The sequence below is a fragment of the Amblyomma americanum genome, chromosome 9 (assembly GCF_052857255.1).
Source record: "Amblyomma americanum isolate KBUSLIRL-KWMA chromosome 9, ASM5285725v1, whole genome shotgun sequence".
NCBI lineage: Eukaryota > Metazoa > Arthropoda > Arachnida > Ixodida > Ixodidae > Amblyomma > Amblyomma americanum.
In genome coordinates this window covers 22,827,813-22,853,633 of record NC_135505.1, presented here as the reverse complement: position 1 = coordinate 22,853,633, position 25,821 = coordinate 22,827,813, and the positions used below count along the sequence as shown (strand labels likewise).

General features: G+C 46.5%; 1 protein-coding gene across 1 annotated transcript in view; it reads right to left on the bottom strand.

The window, feature by feature from the left end:
- LOC144104910 (ATP-binding cassette sub-family C member 3-like) overlaps positions 1–17,895 on the bottom strand; it is a 59,425-nt gene extending 41,530 nt beyond the window's left edge. The window contains exons 1-9 of the mRNA XM_077638142.1: positions 17,738–17,895; positions 5,786–5,962; positions 5,036–5,161; positions 4,179–4,316; positions 3,520–3,657; positions 3,371–3,432; positions 2,520–2,648; positions 1,907–2,071; positions 499–673 (exon numbers count right to left, since the gene is read on the bottom strand). Coding sequence (XP_077494268.1) covers positions 499–673; positions 1,907–2,071; positions 2,520–2,648; positions 3,371–3,432; positions 3,520–3,657; positions 4,179–4,316; positions 5,036–5,161; positions 5,786–5,962; positions 17,738–17,767 — 1,140 coding nt within the window. The 5' untranslated portion in view covers positions 17,768–17,895. The remainder of the gene's footprint in view (positions 1–498; positions 674–1,906; positions 2,072–2,519; positions 2,649–3,370; positions 3,433–3,519; positions 3,658–4,178; positions 4,317–5,035; positions 5,162–5,785; positions 5,963–17,737) is intronic.
- Positions 17,896–25,821: the final 7,926 nt, after the last annotated feature.

Genomic DNA, 25,821 nt, shown 5'->3' with positions numbered 1-25,821 from the left:
CTTCCACGTGGTTGCAAGAAGACTAGCATTCGTAGATTCTGTTCCTAAGCCTGTTCACAGGAACTTAGAGGAAGCGTACCCGTTGTAAACGGCAGGGATAACTGAAACGTCACGTTTGCCGTTTACCATGAACGCTTTCTCTTGGCGCCTGTAAAAAGGATTAGAAATGGAATCAGTATTATTCTGCATGCCACCGCATATCGTATCTGTAAGCAGCAGTAGTAGACGCAGCTAAAGTTTCGCAGTAGCGATCGTCTTTAGTGCTACCAGTTCCACTTTGCCCAGCTGAGACCCCCCTCTTGTCACCAGCCCTATAATGCCACTATCTGAGCGAACTGTTATTGCATCAGCTCAATTTGCGTGTTAGCCGGCGGTGCTGTAAACTCCGCACGACACTGAACAGACCGAAGCAACGCTTGCAAAGCCAGCGCGACACCAAGGGACAGCGGAGACAGTCCTTGTATCAAGCATAAGCAAGAAAGCCTCGCATTATTATACCTTCTGGTAAATGGCGTTGATCATCGCTGAACGCATGCGCATGGAGATTACGTAGATACGGTAGTCGTACTGGCCGTTGAGGATGGACTCCAGCATGGCCGAGAAGAACATGGTGAAGGCGAACAGTAGGCCGCGCCACATGGGGTCGTTGGAGCTCACGAAGGCGATCAGCATGCTGCGATAAAGAGGAAAGCTTGGTCCCAGTTCGAAGTGAATGCATGCGCAACCGCTCGAGCATTTTATTACAGCAAAATTAAGGCTATATGCGCAGTGCGACGCTGGATAAACCTGGCCTGGGCTGGAGGTCCGCGTGCGCAGTTCCAAGCTTTTCTGCAAGAGCACGCGCACAGTACCCGTCCCACTGATGCGCCCCACTTGCGAATGCCAAGAGAACGTTGAGTCAAGCGTTCCACGTCTTCCATCGCTTGCAGGGTCACCCACTCCATGGCTAACCGCGCGAACGCGTGGCCGCGCGTCAAAACAAAGTGGCGCAGGCCTAGGTCTGTTACAGCGGTCGCGGGAAGTAGCGAGTGGTGCGCTGGAGCCCAGGCTAGAGCGCTGTAGCAGACGACGTGAATCACCACCTCCAGGTGCATCTGAGTACGGCCAATCTGGACTAGACGCGTGCTTTCCGAGCGCGCGCGTACTCATGACCGACTGTGGCATGCGCCAGGTTGTTTCGGTGCGCTGCCTTGCGTTCTGCGGGGCGCGGCCAGATGCTCGCATATTCACACCGTAGTGGACGACCCCGTACTTGCACCAGTGCTGCCGAACATCACCGATGTCACGCGCTTGTGCTCTTGCCCCAGTGAACAATGCGTCTACCCGTGGTTCGTGTCACGAAACTCTAGATGTAGAACTAGGCAGTTTTTTTTTTCTGGTGCGCTGCTCCTTAACTATAATTTTGCTGATTGTGGCGCTAGGTACCCTTGACGCTTAATGCTGTGTCGTAAGAAGTTATCTTCTATGTGCGGATGCATTAAAACAGTACGTGCTTTCCTTAACTCCCCAACGGTCTTTTTTTTTAAATGGTACCAAAGCGGCTTTTCAGAACACGTGCTGTCATCTATCGGAAAACCAAAAAAAAATGTTATGGACGCGCCCCACTTACCTAAACCGAACACAGTGCCAGAAAACGCGGTAAGGTGGAGTCGCCAATGGTGAACAGAACCGATGCTGTTACATTTGGTTGAGTAGCAGGTTGCCAAAGCAATTCAGCCTCCGGAATTTGCTGCTTGAAATGCAGAAATAATCGACTTTATCGAGGGGCTCGTAAAAATTTCTACTTTTTAAGGGCACTCAAAAATCTTTGCTTTAGCTTGGACACTGTTTAGGGGACTGGGCCTGCCAGCGAATGTTGGAGTGTCCATTGATAAAAGTTGGAGGAAGCGATATTCGTGAAACTCACTCCAGGATGAGCGGGCTGACGAAGGTGAGGATGCTGGACACCAGCTTGACGAGAGCTACCAGGGTGAGCTCGGACCAGAAGGTGCGGAACAGGGGCGACATTATTCCTATCTTACACACTACGGGACGCCGGCCTTCGGCGTCGGGCTTCTTGCTCAGCACAGCCCTGCGCCAAGAAAATGAGAAAAACGTGATGCAGAAAATTGGCAGAAAAACAGACAAGAGATGAGTTTCTAAGCGCGAAGCCGATGGATGGCGACGAAAACAGACGAACATAGCGAATACGTTTGTCTACCCCGCGTTCGTCCTCTTGCTTGATTTTGTGCTACAGCAATCTTCCCCGAATCTGACGGCACGCTGGCATGGAGGAAAGCGCTTCCCTACAGCCACGGTGAAGTTCTTCGCTGTGATTCGTCCATTCCCACCACGCCTCCACATGGGGTCAATTTGCCGTTATATTCTGGCAAATGCATTTTGCTTCACTGTTTTGTGTGAAAGACTGCATGTTCATTTTGAGTGGATGAGGACCTGGTCCAGTGTAATATAATTTTCAAATTTTTCGAGAAGCACACTCTTCCGATCCTTACGGCGGACCAATGAGAAGATAAACGCACCCATTCTTCTTTTTCTCTTTCTCGAAGTGGTAGGCGAAGTCTTCCGAGATCTTAGCCGTCTGGTTGGACTGGTCCAGGAACCACATGTGGTACATCTGCAGTGGCCTCATGAATCCCAGAATGGCCATGCTGGTGGAAAAAACAGAAGGGACATTGATGCTTTTTGAGACGCAGAAAATCATATCCGAAAACGCGGGGTTTAAGTGACTAAAGGTGGACGTTTCCTTAATTTATCTATCCTAACATTGGAGCTAAACAAGCCAGTAGCTAAGACACCTGCTACAATTATACACAAAGGCTGGAGAAAAACAAGCACTGCCGCTTCGCAAAGTCCGAAGTGCAAACATGACCACCGTATCCTTTGCTCTTCCTCATCCTTGCGATGTGTTTAGATTGAACTCAGACTTTTGCCTCAGCTTCAAACTTCCTGCTTTTCGACTTTCCTGCTTGTGAACTGCCGAAGAAAGCTCGGCAGCACTTAGGCTTAACGCTCAATTTGAGAAAGGAATTTAAGCATACTTAATAAATAACCATACTCTTCCTGTTAGCTCTACTGGAGGCTTACACCTTGCGGGCCCGCCGGTGCTTAGTCGCTTTGGGACGTTAAATCCCATAAAACCAAGGCTACGAGGGACGCCGTATAGTTGAAGGCTCCGGATAATTTCTACTACCTGAGGTTTCTTAACGTGCACTGGCATCGCACAGTACACGGGCCTCTAGCATTTCGCCTCCATGGAAAAAGGACCGCCGGGACCGGAATCGAACACGCGTCATTCATGTCAGCAGCCAGGCACAACATTTAGCCACAGCGGCGACTGAACCCCCCGGTGCGTTCAGACGCTGCCGCTTACCCGTTGAACCACCAGAAGAGAAGCTTGGACAGGAACGATGCCCGAACTTCAGGACATTGTCTCTGCCGGAGAGAAGAATAAAACGAGACCGGTCACGGCGGCGCTGCAGGCACGGTTGCGGGGAAGAAGTGACGCGGTCCCACGCTCACCATGACTCTCTTGCCGCCGACCGCTGGCCTAGTGTCCGCGAAGCAGCTGAGCAAGAGCTGTCCCACCAGCACGGGGCAGTAGATCACGATGGTGATGAAGCGAAACTCCATATGGTCGTCTGCTATCGCTTCCACTTCCTGCGTCCACCGCACAAAAAACGAATTGGGCCTAGCAAAATTTCCGTACCCGAGAGGTTTGAAGCTTAAAGTGCGTTTCTCAGTCTGACGCTTGGGCAGTACTGCTGACAGTACCTACGCTGACTTAAGAAAGCAGGTACACAAGTATTAGCCCTAGTGAGCGTAGATTTTGTGCAGCCGTCACGACTATTGCTTCTATAGTTACGAGGTTATACAGTTGCCTTGGCTCGGTAAACACCACAAAATAATCGAAATAATCGCGCTTTTCAATGGCCTAATTATTTTTTCTAAGGGCGGTGAGGGACGCGTTCACTTGGGTTGTTTCTCTGGAGCTGCACTCAGAAAATTTAGGGTCAACAAAGCGATCTCAAAGTTCGATTTAGGTCCACAGTGTAGACGAAGTGTCAGTTCCTACCGTAATGCATTTAGGCCCTGAGACGCTCGGGGACCTTCACTGTATCAGCTCATATCACTGCTCGAAAACGCGTTAATCTGCATGGTCAATGCTGAAAATGTTTCACCTCACTGAAGACTTGCAGGAGGACAGACCGGTATCGCACAATAGAGACCAGAGACATCATCAACCAGAAGAGGAACAATGGTCCGGATGTGCAGACGCCGCGCTTACGGGCTGTCAGCATCAGCACGAGAGCGAGAACCTGGAAAGTTCGTAATAATTCAAGCGCCACAAAAATTCATAGCCATCATTCACTTCAATTTTTCAGATTAAAGTGAAGGACAAAATTTTCCAATGCCTTTCAGTACAAGTATTTTAAACCTTACATGTCTTGAACACCTCTTCGACAATGTCCTTTAAAGATGCTCAAAGCAAGGCGCTTAAGCTGTTTCACCGAGTCCTGCTTGATGAAATCGGACAAGAATAAATTAAATGCTTTTCCTGCCGCTCAGCTTGTATGCACGATGGTGCCTGCAAAATCTTGAAGCTCTTTGTGCGAGAGCGACGTGCGAGCTTGAGGCGAAGTGATAAACATCAATCTCATCAACCTCAATAAAAAGCAGATTATTCACTAACGAGTAAAAAAAAAACTAGTTTTGGTGGTATTTTTGGCTACTGACTTCCAGTAACAGAAGTTTCTCTACTATTGTGCTGTATCCGGTCATATCAACAGGACAGAAAATTACTGCAGAAAATTACAACACTGCAGAAAATTACAATGCTGCAAAAAATTATAATAATGTAGAACGTTACTACAATGCAACGCAAAAATATTATGCTAGAAAGTATTACATTGCGACAAAACATTTCATAGTATTTTAGGCAGGACTCGACCGTCCTTTCGACTGCTTATACATGGAGAAAAACAACTTTGCCCGTCGTAATACAAGGATGACAGGGAATGCGAAAGTATTCACTTACAAATGTGGCCATACGTATAACGGGAGCGTAGTACTCGACCGAAAACACGATCTGTCCTTCGGCGTATCGAGTCAGTGCTTGGGCGATCTCGAGCACCGACACAAGAATCAGGAGGAGCGACAGCAGCTGCAAAGACAAGGCCACGAAAAATCAAACTAAGGTTTTTCGTTGTTCACGCTGCGCAGCGATATCCCGTACAGACGCTGATTTTTAACAACCAGTCGCCATCATGCATTGTACTGCGTCACATCAGTACCTTGAATTAGACAATGGGAGGTCTAAACACTACATGTGACAGGTACTATCGTTCAATGTAAATACACTGTATTATTAGACATCAATGCAATTAAGGGCACATCATTGTGATCTTTTCGAAGAGGAGGGGTGGCTGCCCATCCCCTTCTTGGTCTATAATAGTGTGCTCCAATGAACATGTTCGCTACTAAAAGCGATTTCTCAGCGGGCTGCAAGATGCTTACGCATTTAACCCCCTTTTCGATCCTAGTCAATTCCTCATTCTCCCTTGTTATCGATAAAAGCCTCTTATGTCCGACTACTTTAGTGCGCTACTGTAAATATAAATCCACAATGGACGAAAGAACGCACAGAAGAACCAAAACTAAGGCAGTCAAGCATTAAAATCTAACTAGGCCGAATCGCAGCTTTACTGGGCTTTTGTGCATTTGAGGTCACTCGGCCACATAACCAGATGAACATTAGGGACCAATGGCATCGAACGGAGTTTCGTACCACTTTGGCGATGTTCAGGAACGTCCATGGTAGCGGCGGATTACGACTTCTTTTGAAAGCGACGATGTCAAAGGCCGAAGTGAGCCAGAGGAACAGGCAGGGAGCCCAGAGCAGCGCGGTCTCCTGGAAGCACGGCGTGAAGTCCGGAGTATCCGTGTTCCAGGTCACGGAGTCATCCTGAGGTGGAAAAAAAATATTACGGTTGGTAAAATACAGCCAGGAGTTAGAGTTTCCCGTTTAAACATAAATAGGTCAATACCCCCTCTCCCCAGATGCATGCTACAGCTTGTTGCTTGTTGACTACGAGTTCGAACCAGCCACAAGAGAAGTCAAGTGCAGATTCAAGGTACGGTTAGACAACAGGTTTGTTCGATTAAATAACGCATTTGCATTTTATGAAGACTGGATGTATAAATTTAGAGAAACGCCGGATGCAGTCTGAGAGGTTGCCCTAACTCGTCACACTTCGTCTATTAGCGTAGCGTCTTCTGCTCGGTCTGGCCTCGCCTTACCAGTACCGATCCTTGGTTAAGGAGTTTTCACACAGCTTGTAAGAAGATGTGTGGGTGGTGAACGTAAAAATGTAATTCCAAAAGAAAATTTTGCAGCATCCCACGTTCCAGCTGCGACTGTGCTTATATTGGCAATACTGGCAACTCCCAAACAAAAAAAAAATGGCTTCCAATGCTATCGCCGAGCACTGCGTATCAACAGGCCACGGCATCGACTGGGGCAGGGCGCTCGTACTTGCTACCAAAAAGAAGTTATTTTCTCGCTTTCACCTGGAATCATAATTTGACGACATCAAGTGGGCTCATGTCGAAAGGGAAAGGAGCGCCGGCACATCTAACATTTTAACAACTTAAAGTCTGCGTTCCATTTGCCCTCGTCACGAGCCTAGAATCACACTAACGACAAGTCACAATCTAAATCACAGTGATGGAAGCCCAACCCCTGTACACGCACTCCTTGCGCACTGTTGAAAAGCATACTTATCGCTGCTTCTGTCAATTCGTTGCGGACAAGGCTCGCGTAGGGGAGCGGAAACGTCTCGTATTTAATGGTCGTCGTCTGAATTTTCAGATTTATCTACGACACAGATTTACACAGCGCAATGGAACGAGGACGAGAAGAAACACGAAACACAGGACGGGCGCTGTGTTTTCGTGTTTCTTCTCGTCCTCGTTCTGTTAGGCTGTGTCTATCGGTGTCGAAGAAAGTATGCACCAACTAGCCCACACCAGGATCCTCTCAGATTTATCATCTAAGAAGAGTGTATAAACGGAAAGGTCAGGACATAGAAGCGCATTTTTTTAAGCTCATAGAATTTCTTACCAATTTGTTTCAAACGCACTCTAAGGTTCTTGTAAACGAGCGCAACGGCTCGAAGCCAAACAAGGAAGGGACAGAACAAAGCGCTCAACCGACAACAACCATGCCTGACTAATCGCCCAGCAATTAATGTTGGACTCTCTAAGGGCACAAATAACTTGCAACAGCGACAACAACCGGAAACTTGAAACCCCGCACATGAGAAGAGTGGCTCCTTTTGCTGACTGGTACATACCGTTTCAAACGACGTAATGGCTCGACAAAAACCGATGCAGTATTTTTATCGAAAACTTGTACCTCTGGAATCAAGCACAGGCGTCGCGAAATGTGTCAGGCTCTGACCTCCACGACTGTTCAGCGGCACTTCCGCCGCTGAAGTCATCGTGTGGACTATATGTGGTTGGAGGCCTCTGGGTCGTTCAGGATGTCGTTAGCGGTCATTTTTCTTTCCAATCCGAAATTGTTCTTGCGGAACCTTTCCTTGTTCTGTTCAGTACGTGCCAGGAAGTAGCCGTCCAAACCCATCGGCCGAATGAACTGCGACTGCTACACGCACCTAACGTGATCATTTATTGGCTTCATACAGCATCTTTGTTTTCGTTAATATTTCTTGGTAGCAATGTTTTAAGTTGTAGCGGTGACCAAGAGTCACGAGTCAGCAGTCAACGACACTCAAATTCTTGTTTTATCAACAAAATTCAATGCTTCATAACAGGAACGCCCGACCATTTGTGCTACCATGCGCTAGATCTGAAAGCCGCCTTTGTATGGGGGTTTAACGTCCCAAAGCGACTCAGGCTATGAGGGACGCCGTAGTTAGGGCCTCCGGAAGTTTCGACCATCTGTAGTTCCTTAACGTGCACTGACGTCGCACAGTACACGAGTTTCTACAATTTCACCTCCATCGAAATTCTAACGCCACGGCCGGGATCAAACCGGCGCCTTTCAGGTCAGCAGCTGAGCACCATAACCATTCAGCCACCGCGGCGGCCAAAGCCGCCACGGTAGTAAGAAATATGAACGAGGGTGTCCTAAATAATGCGTTCTCATTTATAGTTGTGCACTTCATGGGCAAACAGCCCTGCTGTCCCGACGTGGGCTTTCCCTCTTGGCGCAATTTTTCTGGTACAGTGCCCGTGCAGTGATTTTCTTCCTTCTCGAAAGTGATGGCCGCAGCAAAATATGGTGGCGGCACTTGGTCTTCTGTGAAGGACAAAGAGGCTTAAAATGAAACCGCTTTGACACTCCGCTGATTTTAACGTGCGTTCACCTTTCGTAGAATAAAACATATTAAAAGACTTGTACAAAACTGGCACACACCTCCAGTCAATCTGACAACCAAAGAAAGAGTTCTTGCGTAGAGCGTATACGCAGAAGTTGTGCTTCATCAAATCTAAGGAACAACACACAGCAGAAAATGTCATGTCGTCCCTGTACAGGCTGTCTTTCCCGTGAGTGAAGTTGTTGATAGTGTCAGCGTTGTGCTTCGGTCTTCATGTGTTTGGGTCTATTGTCGTGCTGACTCCACTCAAGATATGCTAACATTGCCGCTCACTTTACAGCACTGAAAAACGCTGGCAGTTTTAGAGTTCTACTTTAAAAAAATATCGAACCGGGACATTTTCTGCTTGTCCGCTTCAAGTGTAGCCTCAGTTCTCCCCCTGCATTGGGGATATTCATACAAAAATAATTATGCCATTCTGGGCCACTATTGCTAAGAATGGCGCAAACAGGCCACCCTTTAGGTGCAAGACCAATCGGCCACTGCTTTTCTTCATGTGGCTAGGCGAATGTTTCTTCTGAACGCATCTCCTGCAAGTGCTGAGGAAATGCTGTGCTCTGTTTTGCCCCACAGTACCTTCCACTGAAAATTGTTGGCGTTCCAGACTAATTGTGAAATTTTTTGTCAATGATTAAATTGATCACGACTTCACAACAATTTCGCTGTATAAGTAATTGTGCCTGAACGACCGAGTGTTTTATTCGGCGAGATGGGATTTCTATAGACGTTTGCTACCCACATTTCGGGACCGGTACTCAGCGTCGTTGTTTAAATAATCTTGACAGAAAGAATTCCAAAGGTTGTAGTACTGCTGTGTAAAATTATTGTAATTATTCCAACAGTTGGCGTATCTCTGCCTATTTGCAAATTAATGTTTTGCTAACGCAGCTACGTGAGGTGTGTACAGTGTCGTTGTAGGTCGTTGCTAGAAACTACCCGCTGGCGAAGGCCAGGCGCACCGTAAGGCCCGAGACATGAAGATGCGCTCACGAGAAACGGCTACTCGTGGTCACATCGGGTGACACGGGTCATTGGAAACCAGTGCATTCACGGATGCGATACATTTATTGTCTCTTAGTCCCGGAGCAGGACCGAATTTCTGGGTACTTTATCAATTATAATTCCGAAGAGCTCTGAATACCGTTTTGATATAACAAGAGAAGAGCAAAGCACTCACTCAATGAGAGTTAGAAATTTTAGTTTTACCAAAATTACTGCAACCGAGTAAGTGGTGAGCACATCGTCGAGGTATGTCGTTAGCAAATTTTTTTTTTTGTCATTCAACTGCTGAGCCGTTCTAGGTTGGGTCTGCAGAAGTCGCTCTTACGATGTAGGAGGCTGTGGACAGCGCACGGTACAACTAGGATAGCCAAGGAATAGCTAGCAAACTAAAACAATGCTCTTTAGGTTAAAGGCAGCGTAAGTAGAGCATATGTCCCGCTAAATTTGTTTTTCTACCGCTTCGTTATTAAATGTGTCAATTTGATTTTGGCATAATTAGCGCCAGTGTCTAAAGTGGACTGCTCCGTCCTCGTATCGACCTCTCCTTTTCTTTCAAACGGTCAATTTTCTCGCCTCCATGGCAGCGGAAAACTCCAATCCTACTTTGACATCTCAAATATTTTTAAAGGAACCATCTTCAGTTATGATGACTGACGCTTGTTGCCTCGCACATAGCCTGCACAGGTAAGGGAACTTATCAAAATCCCGGAGGAACTGTACCGATCAGCTCGATTATATAATTTGTCTGCTCGATAACTTCGCGTGCCACAGGACGGCACTCGCGCAAGTAAAACCCTTTCTTCGAACCTTAGGACTCCTGCCCGAAACCCCATCGCCCTTGTATCTGACCGCCGCAGAAGCACAGGCAGCATCTACAGCCAGGCCGCACATGCAGGGTGCATGAAATCAGATCCAGCAAGTTGTTCAGAGGATTTTCGTCAAAAGTGTGCTTCCATAAAGCAGTGCCTTACCGACGGCAGCAATAACTTTTTTGCTAGAGTAGCTCGCAATCACTATCCCATGGTTGCTTACGTGCAACGCGCACGAAGCTAGCCTGCCCCATCACCTTTTGACCTTGCAATGGAGTTTCTTGCTTTCGCGAGATTACCGAGCAGATAGCGTTCACAAGCCCCGGCCACGCCGCGCACACAAAAGGTGAACACCGGCTCAGCAACGCGCCAGCGATCGGCGTTCCCGTCCGCAGAGCGATTAGATACACAAGGCACTTCACTTTCGACAAAGACCGCGTCCCATGCGCTCCCGCTTCAATGCGTTCGGCTGTGAGCGCGTCGACCGAGGGCATGGCAGGATCGAAAAGTACTCGTCCACGCTTTGAGAAATCTTATCTTGCCGCTCATGCCACTGTTTTGCCGTTTCTGGTAACAAGATAAAAAGCGACTCGCCAGGTCATATAAAAAATAGGCGCCGTGCTGCGTGCGTGGCGCGAATGAAGAATGCAGCACCGAGTGAAAATGGACGTTCCCTTTGCAAGCACAGCAGCGATGTTCTTACGTCCCGTATTTCTAAGGTTGCGTTAGACGCGCCTGTGTTATAGAGTCCAATGTTTGCCCAGAACCTACGCAAGTCATCCGTCTTCGCAGCTTGGCACATGTGGTGGGGCAGCGGCTCAAACGCGTCCAGAGCCGCGAACGCCTTTCCTAGGCGGTCACGCGATACGAAAAAAAAAATAGTTTACCAGCCGCACAGTCACGCCTCATACATAGCCCTGCTTTGCTTTATGCCTGGCGATCCAGCGAAACTGGCACCCAACATTTTTAAAGTATATAGGCTTTTCAAGGTTGAAACGTGGCTTTTGAGCCACGCATGTCGACAGATTGCAGAAAACAAGTTAATCATAATAACCCTTTTATGCGCGAAATAGCGTTTAACGCCGCTGCTGGCCGTTTGAAAGACAGGTTAGAGCGCATTAGAAATAATATGGTGTCAGAAAAAAAATTACGGTTATTTTAAACTGCACCGTGACAAGTTGTTCTCTTTATTCTCTTTTCTGCAGTCATTAAAACCATATACCCTGCTCTACAATGTCCTGCTGCTCTGGTAACAATCACTCTTCGCTCACTTTTGTGAACAACCAGCTTCATTCAGTGCGTATTTCAATGCATTTCACAATAACATGCTTTAGTGTCCAGAAATTCAAAAGGGCTCCTCTTACAACGGATAGCATGGTAAGTATCATTGCTGGCGTAGTACGCGGGAAAAAAAATCAGCTTTTGAGCCTGAGAAACGCTCGGCATTACAAAGCTACCTGGCAAGTCCGTTAAAAATCTCCAGCACTTAACTGTGGCCTTAGGCGCCTGGTTGTAAATAGAATTGTAGCTTCCCCTTAGGGAGAGCCATATCTTTTCAGAATTTCTAAAACGCGATTGTCCTCCCTATTGAATGTTTCCATAAGGCGAGTCCCATAATTTCATATAATTTATATGGAGTCAGTATGGAGTATATGGAGCCGATATCCACATTGTAGAAAGCGCAAATGGAAGCTTATGGACTCCGTATGACGTCATCCACATGTTGGGGAAGTTTAATAGAAATTTTATGGAAAGTTCATGGACACCATAGAAAATACGTATGTATGTTCATATATTTTTCCATTTCATATGGACCCCATATTTCCACAATTCCATATGAGCGACTAGTATAGAAGGTTCCAACAGGGCTCGGCGGTGTGGCTCAACTTTTGGCCATTTTGCGAGGATTTCGAAAACCGCGAGCACGGTGCCACACATCAACGCCCACTACTGCACGCAACTCCGCGGCGCATGTGCCGCGTGACATCTGTAGCGTTCACGCTAATGTGCTCGCCGCTCCAGCCATCACATGATCACCTGCTTCTCATTGTCCGCCAACACTGATATTGTACCAGAAAGCCATATCTATACCTCAAAAAAAAAAAGATTTAAAAAATCAGCGCTGCACTTCGCAGAAACGCACGGTAGGCGTACAGGCCTCACACTAGTGTCACAGCTTTAAAAGCAAGCGCTCAGTTACCGCAGCTGACTTTTTACCCACCGAAAGCTTTTTCACAAGCTTTATCATTACTCATTCCTTAATGACTATGAACCGGCCGGCAAATTTCCACCCGTTGACCATCCCTTTTCGCAGTCATTCATACAACGCACTATCATACTACTGGCTATCAAATATCGCTACCGAGTCTGACAAAACTAAATTTCAAGAGCTAATCGACGGCTTGAATGGCGTCTAAGTAATCCCACAGTCCTAATTATTCAGTCCTTTCTTTCGTTCTTTTTCTTGTTTTTTTATCTGAAGTTGGGCGTGCGATTCGTTCTGCACCCTGCAATTATATTTTTTTCTTGGGATAATGCTTGCGTTGTACTTTGAAATTTCTTCGCAAATTAAGTTGAATGTTTTGTATATATGTTTGTTTGACTCTTGGTTTTTTAGTGTTGAGAAGCGACTAGCGGTACATTTACTTCCCCCCCCCCCTCCTCGAAGCTTTCTCTGCCCACTTTTTCATTGTTACATGTCGACCCGTGCCATGATGGTGGACTGCCATCGGGACATGGAAAGACAAGATGACACATCGACTGACATCCCCTGCCCTGTTCTTTCTGTCACGGCTGTGTATTTGGTCTGCGATTAGCCGACATCGAACGATCAGAATGCAGTTACCACGCATGGCAAAGACCCCTTTGTCTGCTCCCGAGCCACGCCAACTCTTTACAAGCTGCTTATTTTGGTTGCACGTGACTTAGACCGAGCCACTGCTCGATCAAGTGGGAGTTTTGATCCAAAAAGACGAGAATATGACGGCCAAGGTTTCAGCGACGAATCGGCTTGCGAAGCTTTGGTCGTGAAGTAGAGCTTTCGCTCTAAAACACCGTGATCGGTCTAATGGCACCTCACTGCAATAGATAGCGCTAACTTGAACGAAAGAAGCGGCGACGGGCAATAAGCTCTCGTAATGCACAAGAGCTGGTCTGTTCGTTGTCGGCATTTCGTCCACGTTAGCGAGAGCTGTAGTGCTATCCACTACAATATGAACGGCACTTCCAACACTTCCCCAGACTAACGCACTTTTTGTCCACTTCCCACCGGTGCGCTCTCTCCCGCACCTCTCGCTATCTGGTGGTCAGGCTCCAGAGATTCTAAAGGTGTACAAGGTCTGTGCAGTCTGGCAGCGGTACGAACCAAGGTTTTCCGAAGCACTTTACCTCAAAAAGGTCAAGTACCAAGCCGGGGAAAATCTTGTACCTATTAGATAACCTGTGGGCACCCGGTGGCACCAGGGACCGAACTCATCACCTTCCGAATGTGAGGCGAAGGCTCTACCACAAGGCCACTAAACAAACCGGGCGCTGCATTAAGGACGCAGAGCGCAGAAGTACATGCCAACAATCTGGAGATGACTGCGCGTTGCGAAGGTGCGATTGGGAGCCGCAGTTTGAAAATAGGACAATACGTCCAAGTTGAAGTACAACCAAGGTCAACCATTACCACCTCAAGGTTGCGATAATTGGTGCTTGCGATGTGGTTTGCCGCAAGCATGGCTCATATGGGAGGAAGCCCCAACACCAAGTGAGAATCACAGCTCCACATCACCACTGCCCAACTGCAGATCTTCCATCACTATCGCGAAAACAATGCTCGTGTCCACGTAGAAAGAACCCCTATGCTGCATTCCTTTTGGTTCTTTTCTCGCACTGTTTTTTTTTTCATATAAAGGCTACCGCGCATTTAACTTCTGATGCCTTGGAACATTCGACAATCGCGCAATAGTGCGTGTCATTGCAGTCATTATCGCGATCGGCTAGATCTAGATTATGTTCACTACGGAACAAGACTCTCCTAAAGCTTTTGAATTATTCCTGCCGTGCGTGAGCGGTGGCCACCTTATCCCCCAGAATTCATAAATTTATCTCCCCACTGGCACTGGATTGTGCCGCCTTCGGCTACTTTGCTTTTCCTGAAATCCCCAGCATTTCCCTAAAAAGCGACCACACCGTATATCCCGTCTGGGTCTACATTTTTTTCCATTTCCATGGGGATATTCATCCCCATTCCATGGGGGGTTCTCAGCTGCATCGGTGTCTTCAGTTTCCCACTATTTTCGTTTGCACAGCACCGTGCGCTGTCCTCAATTTATTTTCAAGTTGTTCCTAATTCAACCCCAATGTTGCGGCCCCAAGCAGTACTATTATAATGCACTGAACACACACGATAACCCTTGCATCTTGGCAGGTGCTCAGCTATGGGGCTAACGAAAATGTTTCAGCTTCAATTCAGGATACTGAAGCGAGCTCTGGAAAGGAACATTATTGAAACAACGTGAACAGAAATACAGCAACGTAAGTCTGTTAATGATACCGTAGCTGAAGTCAATGGGTAGGTCATGTAACGCAAAGGGTAGATGACCGACGGGCCCTTATTTTGGCCACCGCAGCAGATACCGAGAGAAGAAAAACGCAGTAAGGGGGCGCAGAAAGTCGGGCAGGTGATATTGAGGGTTGCGGGGCTAAGGTACGTGTCTGCAGCAGGCGCAGGACAGGGTAAATTGGAAGCCATTGTAAGAGGTCATTATCCTGCAGTGGACGCAGTTAGGCTAGTAATGACCAGTTAATCACGACTGCATGATCATCGTTATGCTCTGCACTGTAGTGGGATACAGCTAGAAAACGAAGGGCAATTACCCCTCAGAGGAAACTCCAACTAATGCCTTCAACCTATGGTCATGACGTCTCAGCTATTACGTAAATCCGTGGTTAATCACGCACCTACCAGCCACCTCCCATGTCACGCTGCCAGGTGAGAGGTGATTAACCACGTTTTCATGATAACCGATCGACGCCATTGGCTAGAGGGCCTTCTGTGTGGGGCATTTACTGCTTCTTTCTAGAGTTTTTTCCGACTATTATCATCATCAGCAGCAGTAGCCTTACGGCGCCCATTTCATTACAGAGGCCTCTCTCATGTCTCTTCAATTAATCCTGTCCCATGCCAGCTGCACGAACCCTAAACCAGCAAACTTCTTCCTCTCGTCCGCCCAACTAACGTTCTGCCGCCCCCTGCTACGCTTTCCTTCCCTTGGAATCTACTCCGTTACCCTTAAGGACCAGCGGCTATCTTGCCTTCGCATTACATGCCCTGCCCAGGCCCATTTCTTCGTCTTGATTTCGACTAGAATGTCATTAACCCACGTTTGTTCCGACTTACTCTACCCTGTTCCTATCCCTTAATTTTACACCTTTCATAGCTCACTACGTGGTCCTCAATTGAAGTTGAACCCTTTCGTTATCCACTGTTTCACTTATGGGTTAGCCCCACAGCTGAGTACCGGTCAGATACACGTGTTATACTTTTCTCTTGAGGGATATCGGTAAACTGTCATTGAAGGAGTGGCTTTATCCGACTATAGCCGCCAGCCAAGTGAAAAGTTTCCAGCGTGCAACAACAGCACCTGTAATAGCACGTGTCACGCGCCTTCCCGGACAGGGCAAGATAGGTGGTCGAGCGAAGATACGAGGCTGAATTGTCTGCTATCTCAGTCATGCTGGCGTTCCCATTGTCTCTGCAAAGCTGGGCGGATGATCGATAGACAGAACACAATGGCGCCGTGCTGTGGAACAAAAGTTGGCTTCGTTGACGATGCTGTTCTTTGCTGGATTTCGCTCTGCTATGGGCACTTCAAGCGCGCTGGAAGCTACCGGGGTCAGACGAAGCGAAGCGCTACAAACTTAACATTGTCATTCTTTAGTAATTGTGTGGAACCTTTGGCCGTCTAATCCGACTCAACACGCGGGGACGCTCCCATTTTTGAAAACCAAACAGGTAAATCGCAATACATATTTGAGCTAACGCACACCGTCATTCGGAAGCGGGCAGAGTGGGTGAGGGAACAAACACGGGTTAATGACATCCTAGTCGAAATCAAGAGAAAGAAATGGGCTTGGGCAGGGCATGTAATGCGAAGGCAAGATAACCGCTGGTCCTTAAGGGTAACAGAGTGGATTCCAAGAGAAAGTAAGCCTAGCAGTGGGCGGCAGAAGGTTAGATGGGCGGATGAGATTAAGAAGTTTGCAGGCAAAGGGTGGATGCAGCTGGCAAAGGATAGGGTTAATTGGAGAGACATGGGAGAGGCATTTGCCCTGCAGTGGGTGTAGTAGGGCTGATGATGATGATGATGATGATGACACCGTCATTCATGCGTAAGCACGATGAGGGATTAAAACAAACAGAACTGGCCACCAAGGGTGCTCACCATGCAACAGCTACCACAGACGGCAGAGTCTGCATATATGAGGGGCTAAGTGCTGACCTGTGAACAACTATTAGCACCTTGGGCTATGCTAAAAGCTGTAACAGCGCCTGTTGCTCGCCTCCTTTTACGTGGATCCCGTGAGGCTGCACTGCCTGCATGACGGTCTGTGCATAATCGAAAAGAATTCATGGAAACGGACACGAGTGCCTGTCGGCGTGGGTTAGAGGCCGCCAAGCCAAAAGCTGCAAGTCGAAGGAAACGTCAGCAATTGGAAATATTGGTGTCCGAAATGGTCGTCTGCGACTGAAAGACTCGGAATCATGTGCGAGTCAACGCTGGCCATGCACTCAAGCATTACACTGCACCCCTCCCCTTCCGCCAAGGGGGAGGGACCCAACTGCCTTCCCATGCACAGTGTGAAAAATCGCCAAGTCTTCACTGCATTTCTGTTGAGTACAGCTTCCGACAACTGCTGCGCGATCACTGGAACCGTCTCGCGCGAATCAGTACAGCACCCGCTTGTTACCCGAATATGCAAGCCCTTCATTTCGGCAAAAATGCGAGTGGCAGGACCACAGAAAGAAAAGCTCCCTTAATTCAGCTGTTGCTGAGAAGGCAAGCTGCTTGCTTTTATGAAACGGCGCACAGTCGATACAAAATACACTCTTTTTTCGCTGTTTGCCCGCGTGTTTGGTGATAAGTTACGCGCAAGTCCGAAACCTCCAAAAGCTCGTTGGCGAACCCACGCGCTTGACGAGAAGCCGTGCTGTACTTGTTATTCGCAGCCACTACGCTGTCGCCATAGCTTGTGCGTTGCGGACTGACGGTTTAGCCACTGAACGTCGGAAAGCAAATGTGTATAACATTTCTATTGGCCGCTAATTTTATTCACGAAATCCGAAAGAATTCAGGCCCTACAACAAGCAATTTTTAGGTCCCTTCCTCCATGAGATTTCTTTTTTAGTGCTGCTACAGCCTAAGCCTTAGTCATTGCTAGGTGGCACTTGAAGGGCAAGCCAAAAGGTTTCCCGCCGGTCGGCAAACAGGTGCGCCCAGTTGCGCGGTCCGGAGGAGTGCATCGCACAGCGAGGCTCACCCAGAACGGTGAACCGCAGAAGGAATCCATGCTGGGCTTCGTCGACTCGCCCGGCACCACGTCGACGGGTGGGCAGCCGCTGCACGACTACCGTCAACTCCGGGTGGGCGCCGACCGTGGAATGAGACGACGGCGACGCGATAACGCTAATCGGCGAGTGTCGTATGCCTCCTCCTCGCCGGCAGGCGGTGCCGCCGAGATAATGTGCGAGGCACTCCCCTGCATCCGCTGTTGATCCTTCCGGTTCGTCGCACGGCTGACAATGCGTCTATACCACAGTCAACTGAATGAAATGTGTTGTGACAATATCGCGGAAAGCGAATGGTCTTTCCACACATTACCAGGATCGGCCATCATGCATATAGTTCAAACAACGATTGCTAATTTAACTTTCGCACCGAGAGTCGCGTGAACTCTAATCATGGCAATTGCTCCCCACCTGTGCACACTAGCGCAAATATCCGCCATTTTGAAGTTTGAAGCAGCCAAGTTATTAGGACGTGACGGCGCTCTTAGCGTGTGGTGTTCACTCAAGTATTTTAGTTTTGGATGCCGCACTCCGCTTATTCCGAGAAAAGTATTGTCGCGAGACGGATTGTTAGTAGTGCGCACCAGTACCTCTCTCTCTCCTTGTGGATGACCGGCGCCATCTGTTGTAAGCACTAAAGGTATGAGTTACCGGTAGTATTTACTTCGTTGCCTCCTTGTCCATGATATAGGAAATCCCGTCATGAAGTTGTGAGCTCTAAACGCAATTTTTCAGTTGAATGTGCACTGAGAAAAACAGAAGATCTCAAAGCACGGTGGCAGTTTGTGAACCAGTGAGCTTCCGACCGAAGACCAGAACTAAACGGTGTGGACGGGTTGGCTTCTCTCTCTGCAGTGCGTAAATACTTCAGAGCCACGGGGCTGCGCTTAGCCAATGCGGGCGTCAGTGGTGCGTGGAAAGCATGTCCCCAACTCTGGCACCAGCTGGTAGCATGCATATGCAGGGTGTTTTGCACAACAACCGAGGATTTAGGAAATGTGGCTCACCGGAGCTGCGTAAAATCAACCGAAACTGTTTCCTGTCGTGCGGCGCCCCTCACAGTATTCGTTATATTTCGCGTAAATAGATAATTAGGTAAGATTAATTATGCAAATTTTGAAGTACTCATTTTAGGGTGACGTGTATTTCGTTAAGTTGTAAAGGTGCTTAAGAAAGAACCGACCTATTTTTCTGTAGCAACGTACCTTATAGGTGGTCCTTGTTTCCGTCATTTACAGAAAGCCCGCGAAATATGAAAAAAAAACACGTGACTGCGCTCATGCGCTAACATGTTCCACCACTACCCAACCATGTTTTGAACGAACGAAATCTGGGCGCTGACAGTGCTCAAGTGGGAGGCCACTGCTGAGTTCGATGGTCTGCCAAATGATAAAAAAATATGGAGGTTACCTTGCAATACACGAGTTCGCGGCTTTCCCTTTCATTATTTTTTTTCTGTGCGATTTTGCCACACAAAAAAACCGTCTGAGTTGGCTGTCGGTGGCCTGCCTATCACTTCGCACATCACGGAAGACTTTGCTGATACAGTTTAAAGACAATTTTAGGAAGAACAGCGCTGCTGACAGGACACACACGAAGGAGGAGACACACAAGGAGTGTGTCGCTAGCGCTGTTCTTCCGAAAATGCGACGCGAGCAAGTCCGTCACCTCGCTCTCCTGAACTTGAAGACGGTGCTGATTGGCCGACGCCGCCCAGCATTGGCTTCAAGTACAGAGACTTCGAGGCGGTGAGCACGCACGCTTGGTTTATTCAGAACGCGCTTGGCAGCGCTACAGTACGGTAGCGCAAGAGCGCAATCACGTGGTTCTTTTTACATTTCGAGGGCTTTCTTTAAAAGCCCGAAAAAGGACCACGTTGAAGATACGTTGGTACAAAAATCTGGATCGGTTATTTCGTAACCCTCTCTGCAAATCAACGAAACGCACGTGACGATAAAGTGACTACTAAAATTTTTGTATAATTGATATAAGCTAATTAACAGAATTAACAAATAATCTGAGGGGCGCCGAATGGCTGGAAACAATATACAGTTGGTTTCACCCAGCTCCATTGTGCCACCTTTTTTACCTGGTTCATGTTACTTGCAACACCCTGTATAGTAAGCACTTCAAGAATAAACCATGTTGAATTGAATCAACGTTCTGCAGCGAAACATCTTTGTTATCGCTATATTCCACTATCCTCCTGGGAGTTTTTTATTGACTAAAATGTCTTGAGACAATATCTTTTAGCGACTATTGTTAAGCTAGCTTTCGTGGGTTTCGCGTAGTCTTGGTAGTCGTAGTAGTCATGGTCGTAGTAGCTCGATGTAACCGGTGGGTGCGTTGCCATGGCAACCACTCGGAGCGTGGTTGCCGTGGAAGGAGAAGGGTTTGACGAGAGCGTAGGAAGGCTGAACTGGAAGGGAATTGCCAGGGGAGCCGCCCCGAAGGTGGTCCGGAGGAATCGCTGGTCGGAAAAAAGGTTACCGTACTGGAGGGGTTTCATTTGTGCTGCAAACTGCTTCGTGGTGGTTACATGGCCAAATTCCCCCACGTTCACTCCGCGTATCGCCTACCACCGCACTCGCCTCGCGGCGGTTACTTCATTTCCTTCGCACTCCTTTATTTGCCCACAAAATTCCATGGCGGGAAATAGGCCATTTCTGTTTGCCCCGTAACTTGCTTCTTTCTTTATTCAATACTGCAAATCTTGCACAGGTCCAAACAGGGTCGGTGAAATGGCAACAAAAGAATAATAACCAAGTTAATGAACATAAAATTGTTTCAAAAGGCAATAAAGAATCGTTCCAGTCGGTTACAGTGCGAGGAAAAAATGAAAACTTGAATAAACAGTTCGCGCAAAATACTGCGTCAGAGAATTAGGATGATGGCGGCGTGTGTGCCTCGGCGTTGAAAGCGACATATATGGAAAAGATCTTGATTACAAAGCAAGAAAAGAATTTAAAAACGTAAATTTTTTCTTCGTTGTTAAAGACATTGAATACCGTTAACCTGCAATTTTTCAGAGGGTGAGTCATACGGGGAAGGTTTAGAGTAAATAATCCTTACAGCTTTTCTCTGTACCTTTTCTACACGGGGGATATTGTGTTTAGTAAACGGGTCCCAGACAACGCATGCATATTCAAGCTTTGGTCTAATTAGTAAATTGTAAGTAAGTAACTTTACGCTAGGGGAGTATTTCTAAGCTTACTTAGGGTCTTAAATAGTATAGTTCACGGAATGCGGAAGAGCAGATGCTATTTATATGTATTAATTCTATGATAAAGTATTAGTAAGTGCGACACACAAATGCTTATATTTAGTCTCTTCCGGCAAAAGTGACGAACCTAGCCTGTAGTTAAAGAAAGCGAAGCTTTATTGCGAGAGAAGCGAAGAAAGACGGTCTTATAAGTGTTAAGTTTCGTGTCCCACGTTTCACACCATTCAAAAATCTTAACAAGAGAGGAGTTAAGATGGATTTGATCGTTAATTTAGGTTATTTCTTGAAAAAGCACACAGTCATCCGCAAACAACCTGATCTGGACATTTGGATCAAGTTCAGTAATAATGCCATTAATATATAATAAAAACAACAATGGCCCCAGCACAGTTCCTTGGGTCACGCCAGAGCCGACCGGAAGGCAACCTGACTGTTGCTCATTAACTGCTACAAATTGGTAGCGATAGGTTAAATAGCTTCATATCCATATGATTAAAATTTCCGGGAGGCCAATGCGTCTGAGTTTTAATATTAGTTTGTCATGAGGAACTTTATCGAAAGCTTTGCTGAAGTCAAGAAATATTGCATCAATCTGACCATTCTTATCAAGCCATGAAGCGAGTGAATGCATTACCGTCACTAGTTGTGTAATTGTTGAGTATCCTTTTCTAAACCCGTGCTGGAAATTAGAGAGGACTGAGTGCGCATGTAGAAATTCATTAATCTGGTTGGCAATAATATGTTCCATTAGTTTACAACATGATGATGTAAGCGATGTTGGACTGTAATTTTGTAATAATGCGCGGTCACCTTTCTTGTGTATTGGCACAACCCTGGAGATCTTCCAGCCTCTCGGTAATTGTCCATGAAGTAATGAAATATGAAATATAATAACTAGAAACTTTGCAACAGATTCAGCATATCGCTTCAGAAACATGTTAGGAAGGCTGTCGGGACCACATGATCATTTTGTTCTTAAATTTAGTCCTATATAAACTACGCCCGAGTATGAAATAAAATTTACATCACAGAGGTGAAACACTGCGTCATTGGATGGACAAGCACCGGAATTTTAAAACCCACTGTTAAAGTAGTCATCGAAGTGGTGTGCAATATCCCCGAGATCGGTACCTACACAACTATCAACGAAAGTTTGTGACACCGGTTTCTTTTTTCGCTGATATGATTCCAAAACTCTTTTGGTTCCTCTACAATTAAATTTGGCAGCACTGTATTAAAATAATGTTCTTTCGAAGAGGGTACTGCGCGTGCAAGGCCTTCTTTGAAATCTTTTAAATGACCAAAATACAAGCGACGTTTCTTTACCCTTTTTATTTTTAACTTTAAGTGGATTATTTCACTCGTCATTCACGGCGTTTGTCTACGAACAAATTTATGTTTGCTTGGCACAAACTTATCTATACAGTAGTGGCACTTATCTTTAAAATGGCGCCAAAGTGCGTTCAAATCAGTATCATTAAAATCGATAAGGCATGTTTCCAAATGTTCTATGATAGATTCATCATCTGCACGTGAGTATTCTTTAAAAGAACAACGTTCAAAAGTGTTATTAGATAGAGTGCAGGCGACAATGAGTAAGCGATCAATCAGAAGAAGGTGGTCAGAGATCCCTTCCACAACTTCACCACTGTATTCAGGCAATCCTGTAGGCAAAAATCAGATTTGCTAGTTCCCTGCACACGTGTCGTTTCCTGAACTATTTGAATTAGGTCATGTGTTAACATCATGTTAATTACACTGTTTAAATTATCGCTGCTTTTTGAGGAAGGGATTCAAAACGCTCCATTAAAGCCCGCCAGGTTTAGGTCCCCAATAAGTACCAGTTTGCCTCTTTGGAACCGACACATGTGCTCTTCGAGTTTGAACAGATAATAAGCTGGGACATCAGGAAATCTGTAAATGACAAACAGAATGAAGCTATGGCCCCAGCATGAGATTTTTATGCACAAACACTCAAGGCCAGAAATTTTTTCAAAGAGAACAGCCTGTATGTGGTCTTTAATTAGAACTGCAACGCCACCTCCCCTGAAAGGCCAATCCCTACAAAAAACTTGGTAACAATTACGGAAGACATCCTCGTCGGGTATTTCAGTCCGCAGCCACGTCTCGGTTATGACGGCAATGTGTGGGTCATGTTCTAGTAAAGAAACCTCAAAGGGTTCCGTTTTGTTTATATCACTACGAGCATTTAGGTTGATTATAGGCAAGTGCTTGCCACATTATTTGGAAACGCGCCAAGACTCGGGCTGCTGAGAGCGTTGATGGTTTATATTGACGCACATGTTTTTTGTCTCATCCCGAAAGAACAAATCTTTATCGTCTTTAAGTTTATCATGAAGTAGGTGTACTTTTTTACCCTGAAGTTTCTCTTCTTTCGCGCTTTCCCACAGAAGCTTCCGTTTCTTTAGCGTTGCTTGCAAGTAATCATTTTGAACAGACATGTCTGAATCTTTAAGCTTGCTGCAGTTTTCAAATAGGAGTTTCTTTTCGTTAAAATCTTGCAGATAGATGACGACCGGTCGTTTGCTGCCTTGTCTGCCAAGCCTGTGAATGCGGCCGATTGATTTGCACTGAACTTGCAGCTTATCCCTCATTACCTCGGCGAGAACATTTTCTTTGAGGGCCGCTTCCGCTTCGTCGTCACATTCAGAAATGCCATGAAGAATTACGTTTGACCGCCTATTTCTGTCTTCGAGATCAGTTAGTTTCTTTGAATTTAAGCCAATAACGTTTTCTATAGACATTAGAGTAGTTTGAACCTGATCCCCTCCGTCAGAGATAATTCACTTAACCTTTTGTCAAGCTGAGTGTACGTCTGTTGAATGGCATTTATCAATGTTTCGATGTTAGATAGTTGGACTTTCACTTCTGAAATGTCGTTATGGATAACAGCTTGACCCTCAAGCAACTCTTCAACCATTTCCTTCTGCGTGGGACCTGGGTTTGTTTCCATGCCCCGGCAGGAAAGCAACTTGCACCAAGAAGACATTCATAGGTAAGGTCTAGATACTTCCGGTTAGCTGGGTCTCGTATGGCTCTTGAAAATTGGTTTTGAGTAAAGGAAATGATGCAGTAACCGTCGCACATATCTAGGTGGACACCCGAACCGCGTCGTAATGGAAGGAATAAAGGAGGGACTGAAAGAAGAAAGAAAGAAAGGGTTGCAGTATTAGAGGGCTCCAGAATAATTTCGACCACCTGGTTATCTTTAACGTGCACTGATACTGCACAGCACACGGGCGCCTTTTACATTTCGCCTCCATCGAAACGCGACCACCGCGGTCGGTTTCGAACCCGGATGCTCCGGATTAGTAGCCGAGCGCTCTAACCACTGAGCCCCCGCAGCGGGTTCGTTTGTAACGGCTTTAAAAATGGAAAAATACGCCTTTCCTTGTAAAACATTCTGCGACAAAAATTTTGAGTATTGGAGAACTGTAAAGAACTGATTTGTAAATATTGCAGATAATTGTCTATTCTTCTGATATGTCCCAAAATCTTTCTTTTGTAGTGTTTCCATCGCTCGCATCAGCCTGTTTACACTGCCCTAGAAAACCAATAAGGAACGCTTTTGACGATAGCATAGACGTTAATAGAGAAAAAAATGCAAGCCTGCCGACGGGAGGTCTGCGGATATATTGATTGTTATAGTAAAATCTCCCAATATATGAAAAAATGCGCTTATAAGCTCTTTGCCGTTCAAAAATAGTTTTGTCAGAATTGTTGGCTATGTCCGCGTCATAATTCTCGGAACATCTTGGAACAGAGCACTTGTTCGGAACCTCCCAAGCAAGATCCCGCGGAACTCTTTAGTAGCAAAAACTATATTGTGTAAGAACAATTCCAAAACCTACGCTGCACAGGGGCGAGTAAAGCAGATTACCACAATTGACAGACTATACCTGAATGGCGGAATCGCACTGCGAGTAGCTGCGGCTCGCGAACATGCTTTCAAGCTACAGTGTCAGGCCATTTGCAATAGGGGGAAGCAGAAAGCAACTTTTGCAGGAACAAACTTTTGTCAAGCGTGCCGCTTCACAAGCGTCGGAGTGCCTCCGGGCAGACGCATGCGTCGTCCGGCCATGCTTGACACTGACTGCTCATCAGCACCGCCAAATGCGAAAATCCGAGGACTAAAATGCTCTAAAACCTTTAATTTGACTGTCATATTAGATTATCTGCACCAACCCAGCAATTCACCTTAATCCAAAAGCTAATTTCCACTAATCAAACATAATCTACTCGCTAATTCCCACTAACCCACATTACGCCATTTTCAGGGGTGAACCTACATCAATAATTTTGGGGATCCTTTCGAATGCTCGGGATGGGCCAACATTCTAATAATATAGCGTTTTTTTACGAGTTGCATTAAGAAGGCACCTATAGTTTTTCAAGGGCTGTCGTCGTGAGCAGCGGTATTTCTATTTTTAAAGCAGTTTTATCGTAAGCAGGATTTTAATCATAAACTGGGGAAGAAAAGTGGGGGACGCTTAAGCTCACCTTACCAGTATGACGCGGTAGCTATAAAGAGTCCCTACGTTCGCTTAGGAGTCCCCTGTTGCACCCTTTCGCAGGCGTCGATATGCTTGCTACCATCACACACTGCTTTATTACGCATCATCGTTCATATAGTTGGTGACACTTAATAGTGACTCTAATTAACTAAGTGTTCGTGTAATGTAATTCTCCTATTTTACGGTGTGAGATGCTCGTACGGTGCCTAAATTTGTCCTACTGATCGAACGTCCCTCGGTGCTGTAGACGAAAAAGAGGTAGCTCGTAACGGTCGCGTCTCGTTGTGCTCTTAGCAAG